An 18263-nucleotide genomic window follows, 5' to 3' on the forward strand; every position below is an offset into this window, starting at 1 on the left:
ACATTAAACTGATAAAATGTGACAGTGAATATTTGATTATTTATATACTGTTTGTGTATGTATATTTGCATTTTATTTTTGTACTGTATTTTTAATCAAGTAAATGTAGCTTTGGTGAGCATAAGAGACTGAAAAACAATCTTACTGACCCCAAACAGTAGCATTAATAGCATTGATATTGCTAAAACTTATTTACCAAAACTAATATTTAGCTCTGTCTTATGTTTTTGAGTCCAACCCCAGTTGATGCATGATTTCCCCCATTGCAAAACAAACATACAAACCCCCACCCCACCCCAAAAAACAGATTGTAGTTTGTCAAGCTCAGCTGTCTAACTACAGTTTGGGGAAATGTAATTTTATCAGTAATTTAAAATTAACATTTGGTCTCACACCATTTAATTTTTATTGAGTGTCAGGTTACATTTTACAGTTACCTATTGCTTTTCAACAGTTAATTGACGTTCAGCACATTTAAAGCACCTTGCGGCTTTCGTTGATCATTTGTTCTCAAGCTTAAGTCCCATTTTGTACCATTGCCATTTTGTTTTTAATGTGAACTACATTTCCCATGACTCCTTGTATTCCGCGTTTCAGATAAAAACATCCTGAAAATAACGGTCGGTTGACAGACTGCGGCAGTAGAGGGGAAGCGGGTTCATATATAATCGTTCTCTCCGAGGAATACAAATTCTGAAATTCCCCAAAATAAACCATGGCTGAGGGCGATAATAAAAGTGCAAATCTGTTGGTAAGTGGTCTGTTAATGTTCCTTCTTACAAGCAGTTCGCCTGCTGTCGAAACATTTCCTATCGTGGTAATCTTTTTAGCAATATGCTACGCGGACATCTAACAGTCACTGCTGTCACCATCTTAACCAGATTATAAAAGTACGCGACAGGGTAAGTTAGCTACCATAAAACATAATCTGTCTCTTATTTGTAATTTTTAAGACGTGTTAACGCAGCGAATAATCGTTCTTTAAATACGCCACGGAAATGAAGTGCGTGATAAGATGTTAGCAAGCTAATGCAGTGCTAACAAGAAAGATTACTCTATATCTAGCATCTTACTAAATGGTTTTCTCACACAAATCTTGGATTTATACGTTTAATATATTACCTGGTGGATATTTTTAAGTTGTAACGTTAACTTGCCTGTAGAAAGCATGGAGCTTTGCTGTAACGTTAGATACGCGAGACGAAATTATCCACATGCGTGTCTAAATGGTTTTGAGATTAACGTTAGTTGTAAAGCCACTAAGAACTCTGGTTTAAGTTTGTGATTTAGCCTTTTAAAATTCATTAAAAAAAAATGACACTAACTTACTTCTATTTTTTTAAGTAATATAACACAGAAAGGAAGTGGCCATTTAAACTTTACCTGCGGGTTTAAACGGAACATTTCACAGTCCCTGTCTTAAAAAAAAACACATGCTCCTTTTTGGTTTTTATATACATTTACCATTTCATTTATCTCTCATAAGTCACTATTTTGTGTTTGCATATATGTTAACATTCCAGCTGGATGTGCCCATCCCAAGACTTCATGACACTCCCATTTTAAAACAATCCCGATAATGCCATGTCACATGGCATAAGAGAACTCATTGTTTAAACAGTGATACTGACTAGAAGCATTTATCTAGGCTCAGGAGACCAGTCAGCTGGAAGAGCAGCTACAAGGATGGGGAGAGGTCATCCTGGCTGGAGATCAGTTCCTGCGCTGGGAGAAGCCGTGGTACCCTGCAGCATTAGTGGCCGCCACCACAATCCTCTTCACGTGAGTCTGCGGTTCATAGTGTGCATTAGTTCTACTTCTTGACTTAAGGCCTAATCTTTCACTTAAATGAATCGGATAAGGTCACACACTAGAAGCTTAAGTCCTTAAAGTATTTAATGATTTTTACAATCATCGCTTTCTCTCTTGTGCCTCAGATAGGTTGTTATGCATTCTTAACTTGTATCAAAGTCCCTTTAAGACAAGTCATTTCCCTCGGTGGCCATCTTTGAAATGCCTCTCGGTAGGGCTGTGCAATTAATTGAATTTCGATTTCGATTTCGATTTTTGCTCCCAACGATCACCAAAATAGTATAATCGAGTAAAAAACGATTATTTTGCCATGTTCTGTTTTGAAAGAACGCTCTTATTTTGTCTTGTGTTCTGAATGACGCGCGCACGCGCACATCCGCCCCTCCCGATGCCATAAACTCTCAGCTTGAATGTTTAAACTGATAAAACTTAAAACGAAGTAAAAATTATCAACTTTAGTTACGATGCAATGCTGGCCCGATTGTGCAAGTGACAATTCCATCATGTCCCGACTCCTGAACGCGAATGTGTAGTTTCGACGCTTGCCTTGTCCAGCGCATTTTGAGAGACAGAGAGAGAGAAGACGCATCACCGCTGAACACTCACGCGGTTTGTGAAATTGCGTCTTGGAGAAAGTTTTAAAATTATTGATTTGATTTTATAATCTGTGTGGATTCATTTAGGCTACTCATACAATCTACATGCTAAAGTGAATCAATGTTTGCGGGGGAATTTCCCCCATTAGGCTATAAGTGGTAGACCTGCGGGAATATATTAAAATACTATATTATTTATTTTAATAGTTCAAAAAGTACAATCAATGTTCAAATTTCGATTTTTTAAGAATTGTTGAAAGGTGTCTTTGGTAACACTTTACAATAAGGTTCATTAATTAGCATTAGTTAACAATAATGAACAATACTTCTAAAGCATTTACTAATCTTAGTTAATATTAATTTCACCACTTACTAATACGTTATTAAAATGAAAGGTTGTATTTGTTAACATTAGTTAATGCACTGTAAACTTAACATAAACAAACAATGAACAGCTGTATTTTTATTAACTAACATTAAAAAAGATTAATAAATACTGTAACAAATGTATTTCTCATTGTTAGTTCATGTTAGTTAATACATTAACTAATGTTAACGAATTAACATTATTGTAAAGTGTTACCGTGTCTTTTTAATAAATGCAACACGTTCCCAAAGTCATGTGAAATAATCGTGTTACATAATCGTGATTTCAATACTGACCAAAATAATCGTGATTATGATTTTTTCCATAATCGAGCAGCCCTACCTCTCGGGCATGCAAGTGAGGCTCCTATGGCCCGGTCCCAAATGGCACCCAAAGCACTCGTGGTCTTCCTACGAGTCAGCACTTTCGTGACGTAACGCCTCTTTGACTGTCAGGAAGAAGTCTGCTGTGGAGCTCGCATCAGTGCGGGCTCGGCAGAAGTGTGCATCGAGGGCGCATATTGACCGCAAAGGCGGCACTCGCGAGCACCCTTCTGAAACCTAAAATGACAAATGGGACACCCATAGACTTAACAGACATGCTCACGCGGCAGCCATTGCAAGTCCACAAGACCGAAAGTGCATGAAGTGTGCCAGGCCTATCTCTTTGAATGAGGAAACATTAAATTCTCCAAAACTGCTGAAGCTTACAATTAAATTTCATTTTTGAAATCACCAATGAAATCGGACAACATTCGGATTCGATCTAAACATTAAAATCATGACAACAAAAAAAAAAGGACTGGACCAAGCTTATGCGCAGTCCTAAGCGTGCATCTCAGAGCACTGACTGTTTCTATAGAAACTGGAGCTTTTAATGGCAGCTGCAGTGATGCTATGACTTTACTAATCAACGATTGGCTCTTTTCTTTAGAAGGCGGGACTTAATCTGCAATATTGCACATTGCACTTTCTCTTATTCATAGTCATTCTGTATATAAAGTATTTGCCTATATATTGCAATCTATCTGATATTCAGAACAAAATCACGATTACCAGTGTAATTGTTTTTATACAGTTGTTCAATAAACAAGTTTTGAGTAATTTACATTTTAGAATAATATTTTAAATTAAAAGAAATATTGCCAATTGCATTGTCTATTTTTGCATTTCCAAAGGAAGCCACAGCCGAATTAACCGTTGCACATTTCCTTGCAACACACAGTGGTGGTGTTGATGAATGAATTAGTATATTTGAACTAGGCTAATCATTTGAGTAAATGATTCAGTGACTCACTTGTAATCTGGACCAGAGCCGTTGAAAAACAGAGTTGCGACATGCTTTGATTTTGTGGCTACGTGGTTCATGGAGCTCAATAGTTCCAAACAACTCCAAAAATGTAATCTCTTTGAATGTATTTAAGCAGGATAGATAGCAGTTTCACTATATTTGCAGCAATTCTTCGTACCTGCTCCCTCAGATTAGAGCCAATTGTGATTTTGTGCTATTTCTAAAAGTAGTAGAATTAATATTTTCTCATTTTATTCATCTTTTTATTTTATTTTATTTTTTTTATATATTTTATTTACACATTTTCAATTACACAAACAGTGTAAATATAGACAGAAAAAATACAAATAAAGACACATAAACTCAAATATAAATGAAATAAGTGGAATACACATTCCCTCCCTCAGAAAGAAACAAAATAGTATAGATAATAAAAAAAAAAATAAAATAAAAACCTGCTCAGAAATAATACAAGAACATGCTTGTTATCTCAACAAAGTGAAATACATGTACATGGCGAGAAGCACCGATAATGCATACACACCTAAATACCCACAGGGTTATAGTCTCGACAAGTACAACATAAAAGGCTGCCACATTTTATCAAAGGTCGCAGAGGTCAAACAAACGCTATGTCGAACCCTCTCTAGATGCAATAGATGAGTGATTTCTAATAACCAGGTCTTAAAAGATGGCACATTTTCATTTTTCCATAGAGTTAAAATATTTCTTTTTGCAATGACCATACTATATTGTACCGTTTTTTGTTGAAGATGGGCTCATTTTATTCATCTTATCTTATCATTTTAGTGTTGTTTTAGGTTTTAAAAGTTAAAATTTTAGGCTGCTCGGTCTCAGCAGTCTAACAGCACTCGTCAATGTCAAATGTTTAACACGCTACATAAAATCCTACTGGCTAGATTCCTGAGAGGTCAACTATATTCAATATTATAGGCTATTATTTGTGCATAAACATATCTGGTTATAGTAAACATACCGTTTGTTTGAAAACAACATATTTTGTCATCCTTGCTGCAAGCTTACAAGAGCGATATCATTAAATGTGAAGGGGGGCCCTAAAATATTTTCTTGGGGAAAAGGGGGTCTCAGACAAAAAAAGGTTGGGAACCACTGTGTTAAACCATGCTAATGAGTTCCATGGGGATAGAAGGGTGGGCCACACTGTGTGTGCCCCCTCGGATGCCAGCAGCCAATCGCAGCACTGGAATGGAGAAGTGCCAAATTGCGATCTCCTCCTCATCGGAAAGGGATAAATGTACCCTTTCAACAGACACTCGTTGTCACAATCATTGGGACAGGATTAGTTCTTAGCATATATGTATGATATATATATATGCTAAGAACTAATCCTGTCCCAATGGTTTGTATGTAAATGAATTGTTGTTTCGGACATTATCTGCAATGTTTATGGTGGTCTTTAAGTGGTATATAGAAATTGTTGAGATGGGTTTCTACTGCACTCTGACAACTGAACCAACACAAAATGGATTTCTTGTACATAATTATGCCGAACATATTAAGCGTGAACGTATATCTGGGATTATTAGCAGAAATTTATTCGAATATACAATAAATGTTATACTGCATACAAGCCCCTATTACAATGTTGTATTAAAAATCCAAGGTTTACCATGCATCATCTTGCTTGGAGCGACAGTATGCTTGGAAATAAAGCTTCATGTCTTTAAATCCATACGCAGTCAGCGTTATTTCTCTGAATAAGTTTTGAAGCATGTATATTATTTCTTGACTTACAATCGTAAATCTCATTTCAGAAGAATCATTTTGACATTTGTAATATATATGCTAAGGTGTCTTGTCGGCCATCTGATCTGATATTTGCTACTATAATGAAGATGAATGTAACTTTAAATAAGCGGGGGAATTTCCTGACTTTAAACAAATAACCATTTAAATGTTTAGGATGTTTGCTTTGTAAGACTGTACAGGGAGACTTCAGACAGAAAAACGCTGAGTTAGGTAATGTTTTCTCATTATTCAATAGAATTTGAGGGAGTACTAAGGATTGCCAATATGGTGGTGCAGTGGCTTCACTTTTTATGATGTCATGAGTAGGGTTGTAACGGTATGTGGGTTTATCATGATATTAACATTTACGATTATCATATCGTGAACATTCGCTTATCCACGGTTTTGGAAAGAAAATTAAACCAGATCTCTCCTGCACATATGCAACTTCTTTCCACTCCACCCATACATGTACAATGGAGAAAATGTCTGAGACAGAGGCTGCAAATTCTAATCTCTATCCCCCGCCGGAAAAAAAAGTTAAAATCTACAGTGTGGAAATACTTTGAGTATCCGAAAAACAAATGCGGGGTTTTCCTTGAAGATGGATCCAGTTGTGTTCAGAAATCTGGACGAAGAGTGGCTGCAAAAGGAGGAAATACGTCGAACATGATCTCCCATATTCGCGAACACCATCCCTCCATGCAGATAAAGCTCCATTTATAACTTAAGGCCCATATTATTTCCGTGTTGCAGAGGGAATTTTACAATATAACGCAGATTTCACGTAAAATGCGCAATTTGATTAGCCTGGTTAAAACCAGACCATTCTTAGTAGTAACTGAGTTATGGTCTGGCAAAGCTCCATAGACAAATCATTTCCAAAGGGGCGTCACCAACGGACGTCGCTCAAATGCCTCTCGGCGCAATTGGATAGACCTAAAACTCCAAAAACCAATCAGAGCGATCGTCATGTGTAAAGCCATATGCTGCGTCCCAATTCGCCTATGTTACACTACGCCATAAAAGTATACTCTTTTTGTGAAGAAAATGTATTTACTTTTGAATGTGTAGCAAAAAAGTAGGCAACTTTTGGACATACTACTTCATCATCTTTATCGTACGGATCTGTCGCGTGCATCCCGTCATGTAAACTGCCCTGTCAATCATCTTGTCACAGTTTAAATCCTCTATTAAATCTAATTAAATTTCCTACCGTTTCGGAGAGCAATGTAGTAGCATGTTCATCTGACAGTGGGTCTTTCATGAACACTGTCCTCATGTGTTTGCAATTTGAATATAATAATGCTGCATTTAAAAGTTGGTGCGCTTCTCTGGCTTCACCAACGGACGTCGCTCAAATGCCTCTGGGCACAATTGGATAGGCTAGACCTAAAACCAATCAGAGCGATCGTCATCGTGTAAAGCCCGCCTCAACGTTTCTGATTGGTGCCGCGATTTCCACGGCATGGAAATGGCCTTGAATGAGCTCTTTGCCAGACTTACTTGCAGAGCAAATCTAAATTTGCCGAAAGTTGTCTGGGTTTTCCCAGGCTACAATTTGATAGATGGATGAATAAATCTAAAATATAGCTGTGTAATAAATCAAATCACTATATGAGTGTGTCTATTAATATACAGCGCAAAAAAAACCAATGATATACTGTAAATCTATATTCTGCTTGTTCTGCGTGTCTGTGTGAATGAGCAGCGCCGTTTCACCTAGTAGCCTACACACTCAAGTGTGTGTGACACTCATGGTGTTTAATGCATATGTCGTCTCGCTCACTAAATGAGTACGTGAACACATGAACATATCCAGTGCTGCTGAGAGAACTAAATGAGCATTTCATAATATTATTTAAAAGAATCATCGTCAAATACACTCTGACTGAAACTCATAGGAGTTTAGAACAACTTGTCAAAATAAAAGTTCGGTTTAGCTTAAAGAAATATATTACTATTGTACAATAGAATGTAGCCAACTTAAAGTTATAACAACAACAATAATAATAAAGTTTATTTAAACATTATTTAAGAAATATTTTTCTATAATTATAATATAGCCTGGGTTTAATTTAGTAAACCTCTGATGTGCATAATCTGCAGACAAACAAAAGTTGTTACATTTCATCTGATTGCATTTTCAATAATATATTTGTATTAAATCATAGAATCCAGACAAATTATATCAGACAACCCAGAATTTCTGAGGAAATAAAATACTTCATTCATTTAAGGGTCATTGTAGATGATGATTATAATAATAATAATGATTGTTTAATACAGCATACCGTGAAACCGTGATATTTTCTGAGACGATTATCATACCGTGAAAATCTCATACCGTTACAACCCTAGTCATGAGCAATCCAGTCATATAGGTCAGTGGTCTTTGCCTTTATTAGTTTTATCTTTCCATAAGGTAATATAAATGTCATAGCCGCACCCGCCTTTATCACTTGTATTTTATACATCTTATGCACTTAATTCCTTTATCATTCATGATATTCATTTAGTAGTTGTTGATTTACTCCTGTTTATTTTTTTGGTAATAAAATGTGTTTTATTACACTTCTGTCTTCCTGGTGTTGATAATACAGAAGAGGCTCTGCAAGTTAACGATATCTCACAAATCCTTAAGATTGGTCAGATGACAGACTCCTTGCCATTTAACATTTACATTTATGCATTTGGCAGACGCTTTTATCCAAAGCGACTTACATTGCATTATCCTATACATTTATACATAGGTATGTGCAATCCCCTGGGATCGAACCCACAACCTTGCGTTGTTAACGCAATGCTCTTACCACTGAGCTACAGGAAAGCTGTAACATAATTTGATTTATTCAACAATCATCTTTGATCGTTAATTTACTGTTTTTGGCAACTTTCTTAGCTGGTGCCCCAAGGTAAGCGGCCATTTGACATTCTGACACTCACCTTAAGTGACATGACCAAAATTGACAATATTAATTTGGTGCCCATATAGACAAATTCCTTACATTTATGGTGCCCATTTTAAGCATGAATCACATCATATGCACACTTCAGAATCTCGCCGAAAGTAGTAGGTCATCTGGACATACTACTTTTGTCACATACTGTTTTTGCTTGCTATATAGTAGGGAGGTATGTGATTTCAGATGCAGCCAGTCAATTATTTTTTTAAAGTGTAGCGTGCCACAACGGTTAGGAGAATAAGCAAGTTCTAAATGGTGATGTCCTTTCCCTTCCCCCTTTTACTTTCAAGCAATCGTGTGTCACTCTGTGTTTTCTGTTGTGATTATTTGTGTACAGTCATCAAATAATGAAATAAATTCAAGAGTTTAATTTCCTCTCTCTCCGTTGGCAGGCTGATCTACTACTTGGACCCCTCTGTGCTTACTGGTCTGTCCTGCAGTGTCATGATCCTGTGCCTGGCTGATTACCTGGTGCCCACTCTTGCCCCCCGTGTCTTTGGTTCTAACAAATGGTGAGTGAATGAACAACAAGCCCCGCTCTTAACCACAGGCTCTCATCGCAATCTCTTCATCTAATAGCAAGGTTAATATCAAATAACATGTTTCTCTTTAGAACTCAAGTGTTTATTTCTCCATGTAATAAACGGCAAAAACTTCAGATCCCCTGAGAACACATGCAGGTATTTGCACAGCATGAATGTTCTTGCATCTTCTGATTCCATTTTAGTCTATCACACCTGGCAACTTCCCTTGCTCTAGTTCAGGACCCTGGGTCTCTGGTGTCTTTGATTGACAAGTTGCAGTTGCTGCCGAGTATCCAGTGTCAGGCAGTGTTGGTTTGACTCAGCAAATCTTCACTGTGCTGATCCCGCCTGTTCTCTCTGCAGTGAGAGGTCTTGCAATGTGAGATCAGAGCCCTGGTGTTTATTTTAGTGTCTGGCAGCTTCCTGTGGCTCTTAGCTTTAAGTCTTCAATATGGTCATGTTTATGCCCAGAAATAAAATGCATTGGCCAAGCAGAAATAGAAGCAGATTTCCTCATCATTGGATGCGTTGATTACCCATAAAGGCGCGTTCATTGAAGAATTAAGATATTGTTTATCATGTATGTTTTTTGAGGAGTGTTGTTTTGTTCCTGCACAGGACCACAGAACAGCAGCAGCGTTTCCATGAGATCTGTGGGAACCTTGTGAAAACTCAGCGCCGTGTTCTTGGCTGGTGGAAACGTCTGTTTGCCCTGAAGGAAGAAAAGCCAAAAATGGTACGCTCCTTTGACTTGTTGAACAACATCTTCCTTGTTTCATGTCTTAGAGCTCACTTGTGACTCATAAGCATTTCACACTGTAAACCGCCATTTCACACTGCTAATTTGGCTTTCACCCTGTTGCTCAGCAGTAAGAACAAACAAACATGAGCCTGAGGTCATGGCTCTACCCATACATAATTAAAGAGCACTTGGTGCCGTTAGGAGAACATATTTAAGGGCACAGTCAATATTCAGTATTATTGTGTCGTGCAAATACAACAGACATTTGCACAAGCATTGCACAAGTATATTTGGGGTCAGTAAGAGTGGTTCTGGGGGAAGGGATTAATACATTTATTTAGTAAGGATGCATTAAAATGATCAATTTGGGACCATAAAGACATTTATAATGTTACAAAACATTTCTATTTGAAACGAATGCTGTTCTTTTGAATTTTGTTCATCAAAGAATACTGAAAAACAAAACAAAAAAAACATCTATCATGGTTTTCAGACTGGAGTAATGGAGACTGCTTTGCCCATCACATGAATAAATTACATTTTAAAATATACTAAAATTGAGAACAGTTTATTTAAATTATAAAATTTCACAGTATTGCTGTTTTTACTCTGTATTTGTGCAAATAAGTTCAGCGTTGGTGACCATAAAAGATCTCTTTCTAAAGCTTACACAAATTGATATACAAATTTATTGATTGGATGTCAGATGTTGCTCACACAAGTTGTTTGTGCAAGTGAAAACTTTGTAGCATTTCTGTAATATTGTTTTAACTTCTTCAGAAAATAGGCTCCTTCTCAGTGTACTCCATGTAACACATTTGTTCTACTTCTCTACAGTATTTCCTCTCTGTGATCAGCAGTCTTGTGGCTGTTGCCTGGATCGGACAACAAGTGCATAACCTCTTCCTTACTTACCTGATCGGTACGTATTCTGTTTATCTGGGCTAAAAATTAAGCAAACCACATGGAAGAAAATCCCCTGTGTTGAAAGGCTGTCGTATTACATTAGAGCAATGCACTGACACACACCAGCCTGCAAACTGTAGAGAAGTCACGGTCCTTTATCAAAGCCTAGCTCATGCAAATGATGACTAGGCTGTGCGACAAAGAGGCCATTGTATTTAGGTCATGGAAAGCCAAAGTTCCAGTCCAAAAATATGCTGCCTCTTACCCTACCTGCACACAAGATTTGTTCAATCTGTTTGTACCAATTAGGTGAAATGTTCTTGTGCACTCATTTTTCATTTGTTATATAAGTGTTACTCTTTATGAAATAATAGCACTATATACAGGGGTGCACATACCTTTTTTCAGCCTGGTTCTCAAGGAAGCACCTTGAGATGCTGCTTGGTACTCGCACTTTATGCGACACACTTATCCTACAAGCTGCCTAATGGATGGACCGAATATACTGACACACATTCGGTTTCTTCCTCAGCTGTTCACTTATGACATAACCGAGAGAATACTTTAGATGGGTATTTTGACGTGATTTTGTGTGTATGTGTCGTTCAAGCGCGAGTAAACTTTCAGTAAAAATTCACTCTACGTTGGTTAAACTTAGCAGTTAATCCGCGAAACACATGCATGCCGAACCGTGGGGCCTGGTCCGTACGGATCAACTGCGATACGTTGCACCCCTAATAATTAATGAACACGCCATGATTGCTGTCTTACCAGAGATGGGGAAAAAATCCTACCCCAGTAAGTAAACGTGTCCCTGTCCCTAAAAATACTAGAAATGTTGGTACTCAAAAGTAAGGCTGGGAACCGAGTTAGATTCTTTTTAGGTACCGACCGAATTGCCTCGATACTATCTAGTATCGAAAAATGACTTGTTCGGTACCAGATTTCGATACCTAAGGGGTTAACTCTTCAACGTCAGTGCTCAAACAAATACATATGAAATGCACAACGACACACCTAAAACATACTCATATGAGGTGCGCGCGCACACACAAACTCTCCACGCACATACTCATATGAGACGCGAGCACACACACACACACACACAATACCCTAAAGATGTGGAAAAGTCGATCAAAAGTGTGGCTACATTTCTCCAGGCTTGATGCCAACAGCGCGCGATGCAGTATTTGCGGTAAAATAATTGCTGCAAAGACCGATACCATGACAAATATGATGAAGACCTTGACAGTGCACGGAGTAAACATAAGAGCAGAAAGTTGCTCCGACTTGTAAATGAAGAGATACCTTGTTGATCACTCTGATAGTGTTTATATTGCAGTAATGACCTACTGAATGTACACTGCCGTTCAAAAATGTGTTGGTTAGTCAGAATTTTTTTCAGTAAGGATGCATTAAAGTGATCAAAATCGTGACCTTAAAACATGTGTAATGTTACAAAAGATTTCTGTTTCAAATAAATGCTGTTCTTTTGACGTTTTTATTCATCAAAGAATCATGAAAACATTTATCATAGTTTCCAAAATATTAAGCAGCAAACTGTTTTCATATTTCTGAAGGATCATGTGACACTGAAGTAATGATTTTGAAAATTCAGCTTTGACATCACAGGAATAATTTACATTTTGAAATATATTCAAATAAGATTTTAAATTGTAATACTATTTCACAATGTTACAAGTTTTACTGTATTTTTGATCAAACAAATTCAGCTTTGGTGAGCATGAGCTCTTTATAAAAAAAAATAGTTCCTTTGTGCAAACAGAAAAAATAAAACCAAAGTTTTTCTGAGGTAATGTGTTATGTAATCTTGTTAAAATGGATTTCATAAAATTGGTATGGAAAAAGTATCATTCAGGAACCGGTATCTCAAATTTTTGAACGATACCCAGCCCTACTCAAAAGCGATTCCCTCCACGTTTTCTGCTGCACATTGTTTATTTTTACTGCACCTGTTATGTGCACCCCTGAGCAGATAGGATATACAGTTCTATACTATACTGTATCTAGTATGTCATATACTATTTATTAATATTATATGACACACTACACCAAATTCCATAATCCAAAAGATTACTTTTTCATTTTAAAATGTCTGTGGCACAGATGAGTTGTGTAGACTGCTTTAGTCCTTCACAGGGCCATCCAATTAGTGATTGTACACTAATTTTCTGTTTTGTATCAACAGTGAGTTTCCTTCTGCTTCTGCCTGGCCTCAACCAGCATGGCATCATCACCAAGTATGCTGGCATGGTGAAGAGAGAGATCAACAAACTTCTCAAGCAGAAAGAGAAGAAGAATGAGTAAAAGAAAAGGCTCAAGTGAAAAGTTAAATTCTGACAAATTTAAGAGTTAAACGTGGTCCTCTCCCCCCATGCTTACAGTCAAATCTCTGAAGACCAATGTGAAGCATTTGCAGATGCTGAGCTGATAGTGAAAAGTAACATCTAGTAAACAGCTTAAATGTATGCTGAAATCTCTTGAGGTTAATATGTAATTTCTGTTTTTAGGTCTAATTTCAAATTATACATTTGTTTGCCATCAGAAGTATTTTTTTTTTTTCAACACTGAAATGTGTTCATTGTCTCGCATCTATGATTATTTGCATGTCATAAGTAAATGTTAAGTCTGTGCAAAATGTAAAGACCGCTTAATTTCTTCCAATCAGTGAAGCAACCACCGAACATTTACTTTAACCAATTAGATGCACAGAACGCATCATCAGAAGTCTTGAAATGCAGCCTTTTCTTCTTTGGATGGCTTGGAAACATGCATTTCTGCACTGTTCTGAAAATTGCACTGGAAAACAGAACTGGAGTATTTGTGTAGGGGATTTTAGACCCTTACTGCTGTACTAGTGCTGTGTGGACCTCATTACTGTCCTCAGGCTCTAGCCACTTCCCAATCCAACACCTGTTTCTGGGCTGTGTGTATATAATATGTTCATTTTTTCTTTGTATTTCTTTGGCTTGTTTTAAGTTTGTCTTCTCTACTTGTTCTTTTAATTGTCATTTTGTGTTTGAGTGTGTTCATTACAACAATAAACTTATTCAAAACTCATTTTGTTTCCCAAATCAGTCTAATTGTAAACTAAAACTAATACAATTATTTTGGGTAATAAAAAAAAAAAAAGCTTAAGTAAAATATAAAAATTTGATGAAAAAACACTTATAAGTTATTAGTACTGAAATTATAAAGCTAACATAAAGGGAGAAACAAAAGTGGCAAAAGCACATACCAATTACTAAAACTTAAGGGGTGGTTGATTATGATTTCACTTTTTTAAAGGGTTAGTTCACCCAAAAATGAAAATTCTGTCATTAATTACTCACCCTCATGTTGTTCCAACCCCGTAGACCTTCGTTCATCTTCGCAACACAAATTAAGATATTTTTTGATTAAATTTGAGAGCTATCTCACGCCTTCATAGGCTTCTAAGGGACTGAAACTTGCTGGCCCAGAAAAGTTATTAAAGAGATCGTTAATATAGTCCAAGTGACTCCAGTGGCTCAATCTTAAGTTTATCAAGCAACGAGAATACTTTTTGTGCGCAAAAACAAACAAAAATAACGACTTTATTCCACTATTCATTTCCTTCTCTCTGGGCCTCGAGTTATTTCACATAGTGTTTTAACGCAGCGCGTCTGTGTTGTACGCCACACGCATCACACACATGACCCGCGTCGGCCAATAGTGAGCCTACGTGGTGACGTGCAACACAGACGCGCTGTGTTAAAACACTACGTGAAATAACTCGAGGCCCAGAGAGAAGGAAATGAATAGTGGAATAAAGTCGTTATTTTTGTTTGTTTCTGCGCACAAAAAGTATTCTCGTTGCTTGATAAACTTAAGATTGAGCCACTGGAGTCACTTGGACTATATTAACGATCTCTTTAATAACTTTTCTGGGCCAGCAAGTTTCAGTCCCTTAGAAGCCTATGAAGGCGTGAGACAGCTCTCAGATTTAATCAAAAATATCTTAATTTGTGTTCTGAAGATGAACGAAGGTCTTACGGGGTTGGAACAACATGAGGGTGAGTAATTAATGACAGAATTTTCATTTTTGGGTGAACTAACCCTTTAACTTTAGTTAGTGTGTAATGTTGCTGTTTGAGCATAAACAACATCTGTAAAGTTGCAATGCTAAAAGTTCAAAGCAAAGGGAGATATTTGCTTTTAAGGAAATTGCTTTTTAAGGACTACAACAAACGGCTGGTAGGGACTACACGACATTCCTCAGTTAGTGACATCACTAACCCTAAAATTTACATAAACCCCGCCCCCGGAACACGATTTATAGATTATCAAGACAGAATATGCTAATCAATGACTAGAAGATAACTACACATAAGCTACATAAATTCATCAACTAACCATTCAGAAATGTCCTGTTGCATTCTACATGTTGTCACTCTTCTACTTGAGTCTCTCCATCATTGTCTGAATCCGGTTTGAACATAAAAGGCTAAAAGTTTTTGAAATTTCCAGTGCATGTCTGTGTGAGGTAAAAGGACACAAGCTGTTGAAGCTCCGCCCTCTGTTCGGGAGCAGCAGCTCATTTGCATTTAAAGGAACAGACACAAAACGGTGTGTTTTTGCTCACACTCAAAATGTGACAATTTTAACATGCTATATAAAAATATATGTGGGGTATTTTGAGCTAAAACTTCACATACACACTCTGGGGACATCAAAGACTTATTTTACATCTTGTGAAAATTGCATTATACCACCCCTTTAAACCACAATGAAAATAAAAGCTAATTCAAAATCTTGATAAATTCTATTGTATATAAATAAGCCCAAATATGATATAATATAAAATATAGCATTACAAATATTTACTCACCCTCATATTGTTTTAAAACTGTTATTGTTCTCCACTGTCTCATATCAGGAAAGTTCTGATACTTTGTTTATGTGAAGCTGCTTTGAAACTATTTATATAAAGTGCTATAAAAAAAATAAAGGTGACTTGACAATGACTTGTCCAATTTTGAGAATTTATTGGTGTTGTGTTGTGACTTTTTAGCTGAGAGATTCAGTACAAACGAAAAGAGTCGCACTGTGTCTCCCAGCGCCGCGCTGCCCACAGAATGCTCTCCCCAGACTGTCTTCTGGGCCGCCCAGGCCCCGCTGCAGCCTTCTCCTCTCCTGTTGCCCAAAAAAATAGCAATATGGCTCTTTGCGTGGTCATTTATGAGTCGCTTGCTTACTGCAGTACACAAACATCATCCAATTCTGTAGAAATGAGTTTCGCTAAAAGCCCCTTTGTACCTGTGATAATATTATGCATGTGCCAGGAGACAGGTTGTCCGCTTGATTCATTTGTTTGAGATCTGCTGGAAGTGGAGCAGTGCACTGTTTGATATGTGGTCTGGTACAGTGTGGCCTCAGTGGGGTTGGTGACCTCCTTCATCACAAAACCATCACGGTTCTGTGCCCTGTTCTGTACCCCCACTCTGTGTAGGACATGATGCTGTACACATACACGACACAGCACCCTTTATAATAATTAGATGCATTGCGCGGTTGAACAATGTGTTTTAAGCAGATTCTTAAACCTTTTTACATACTCTGTAGGTTCAATATTGCCATCTACTCTCAAGATTCACTACAAATAGACAAATACACTCTGTCTGAATAAACACTTTAGACTTACTGGTACGATGTCCTTCGGGCCATGTAGATCTCTGGAGTGTGTCTGTGCTTGTGTCACACGTGGCATGTTACTGAGGTCACTTCTATTATGCTGAGAGGGATAACGTGAATCTCGGGGGAGAAAGACCAGTTCTTGACCGTCGCGTCCTCTCCCTGAAAAACTCTTTAAGAAACAGAACTGGAACTAGTTACTGTCACCAACATTATTCATTTTCAGTTGGCTTTATGAGTGATGAAAAAAATTGTCTCATTATGAGTGCAATTTTCTGTCATCCGTCTTAAGGCCACATTTATCTCTGCAGACTTGTATGAATAAAACTCACTTCACGAGTTTACACATAGAATAATAGGCCTGCGTGTAATTTGGATAAAGTGGAGAGTGTGCGTATTTGGCATGCTGTCCGAGGACTCTGAGCTCGGAATTTGGTTCAAATGCAGCCAAAAACAAGCCAGCGTTGTTCTGCTTACAAAACACTGCAAACATGTCTTTCCAATAAGTTTCAGTACACAAAAAAAAACTCTAGACAACATGAGCTGTGGAAAATTATAAGTGATTTAGGAACTTTATACAGCTTCACGGCAGGCTTTCATGTTTCATACCTGCCATGGCTTCTTCTGAATAATGTGCATGATCTTAACTTGTACTGTTGTATCCATGGTAACGAAGTAAGTACAATAATAATACAAATATTAAATTGCGCTCATAGTGTGCTCTTACCTCTGAGTGTGTTGTAGAATAAATAGATTTGGTCTGATCGCCAAGAGTCAGTGTGCTTTGATGCATTGGCCGCTTGCACATTACTGGACTCTCTTTGGTTGAACTCATCTGATGATTTTCAAAGACACCACTGCAGTTGAAGTTCTCCTCAGTGATTACACGACTTGATAAAATCAGAGAAACACAGTAGGCTATATGATATATATTCTCCTCTCGGCTTTCCGCCTCTACTTTGATTCTATAGCCTACAGATCGTTTGTTGTTGATTATTGGTCACAACCTTCTTATACTGTCTATGGTCACAACGGGCGCTAATAGCAACGTCCAAACAAAATTATTTTTATTTGAAACTGCAAGCGTGAAAAAGCATTTATGTCAGTAACGTTACTTTTCTAAATATTACAAAAGTCGTTTTGGGAATCGGAGTCGGGGGGGGGGGGGGGGGGGGGGGAGATCTAAAATAGAGGAGGGGATCTAAAATTCTAGGATCTAAAATAGAGGATAGACATCACCAATGGGTCTTTGTGAAATAGAGAGGGGTACAATTTCGGTAACCTCTATGTTGTGCTGTCGGACTGACCCAGCTGTTTCTCGGCAGCTGTTCACATCAGAGCAATATATTTTCTAGGAAATAAAATGGAGGAGGCTATAGGCCTACATCACCTGAGTGAAATTGGGTAACATTAAATCCATTCTGTGTGAAATAAAGGCAGGCAAGTTTCCAGTAACCTTTAATGTTGTGTTGGTGGATTTGGTGACCAAATTATGAGATCCATCCATCAGACCCAAATTATTTCTAAAATAACAGAAGAGAGAGGTTTAGACATCACAAAGTAAATTTAGGCAGAATTACAAACAGTATGTCCCCCCCAAAAAAGATATAAAAACAT

General features: G+C 37.5%; 2 protein-coding genes across 2 annotated transcripts; one reads left to right on the top strand and one right to left on the bottom strand.

The window, feature by feature from the left end:
• Positions 1 to 591: 591 nt before the first annotated feature.
• Positions 592 to 14054, top strand: arl6ip1 (ARL6 interacting reticulophagy regulator 1). The gene is made up of 6 exons (XM_082143558.1): positions 592 to 751; positions 1649 to 1782; positions 9194 to 9313; positions 9944 to 10061; positions 10905 to 10989; positions 13183 to 14054. Exons 1-6 carry the CDS (start codon positions 716 to 718, stop codon positions 13299 to 13301), a joined length of 612 nt encoding a protein of 203 aa, XP_081999684.1. The 5' UTR covers positions 592 to 715; the 3' UTR covers positions 13302 to 14054.
• On the bottom strand, positions 13492 to 17647 carry LOC309479442 (uncharacterized protein). Its single transcript, XM_082143582.1, has 4 exons — positions 17374 to 17647; positions 16657 to 16818; positions 16272 to 16473; positions 13492 to 16148 (listed from the first exon to the last, which is right to left on the bottom strand). The coding sequence occupies exons 1-4, from the start codon at positions 17479 to 17481 to the stop codon at positions 16036 to 16038; spliced, it is 585 nt and encodes a 194-aa protein (XP_081999708.1). The 5' UTR covers positions 17482 to 17647; the 3' UTR covers positions 13492 to 16035.
• Between the last annotated feature and the right edge of the window lie 616 nt (positions 17648 to 18263).

Source organism: Leuciscus leuciscus (assembly GCF_965113295.1).
Source record: "Leuciscus leuciscus genome assembly, chromosome: 1".
NCBI lineage: Eukaryota > Metazoa > Chordata > Actinopteri > Cypriniformes > Leuciscidae > Leuciscus > Leuciscus leuciscus.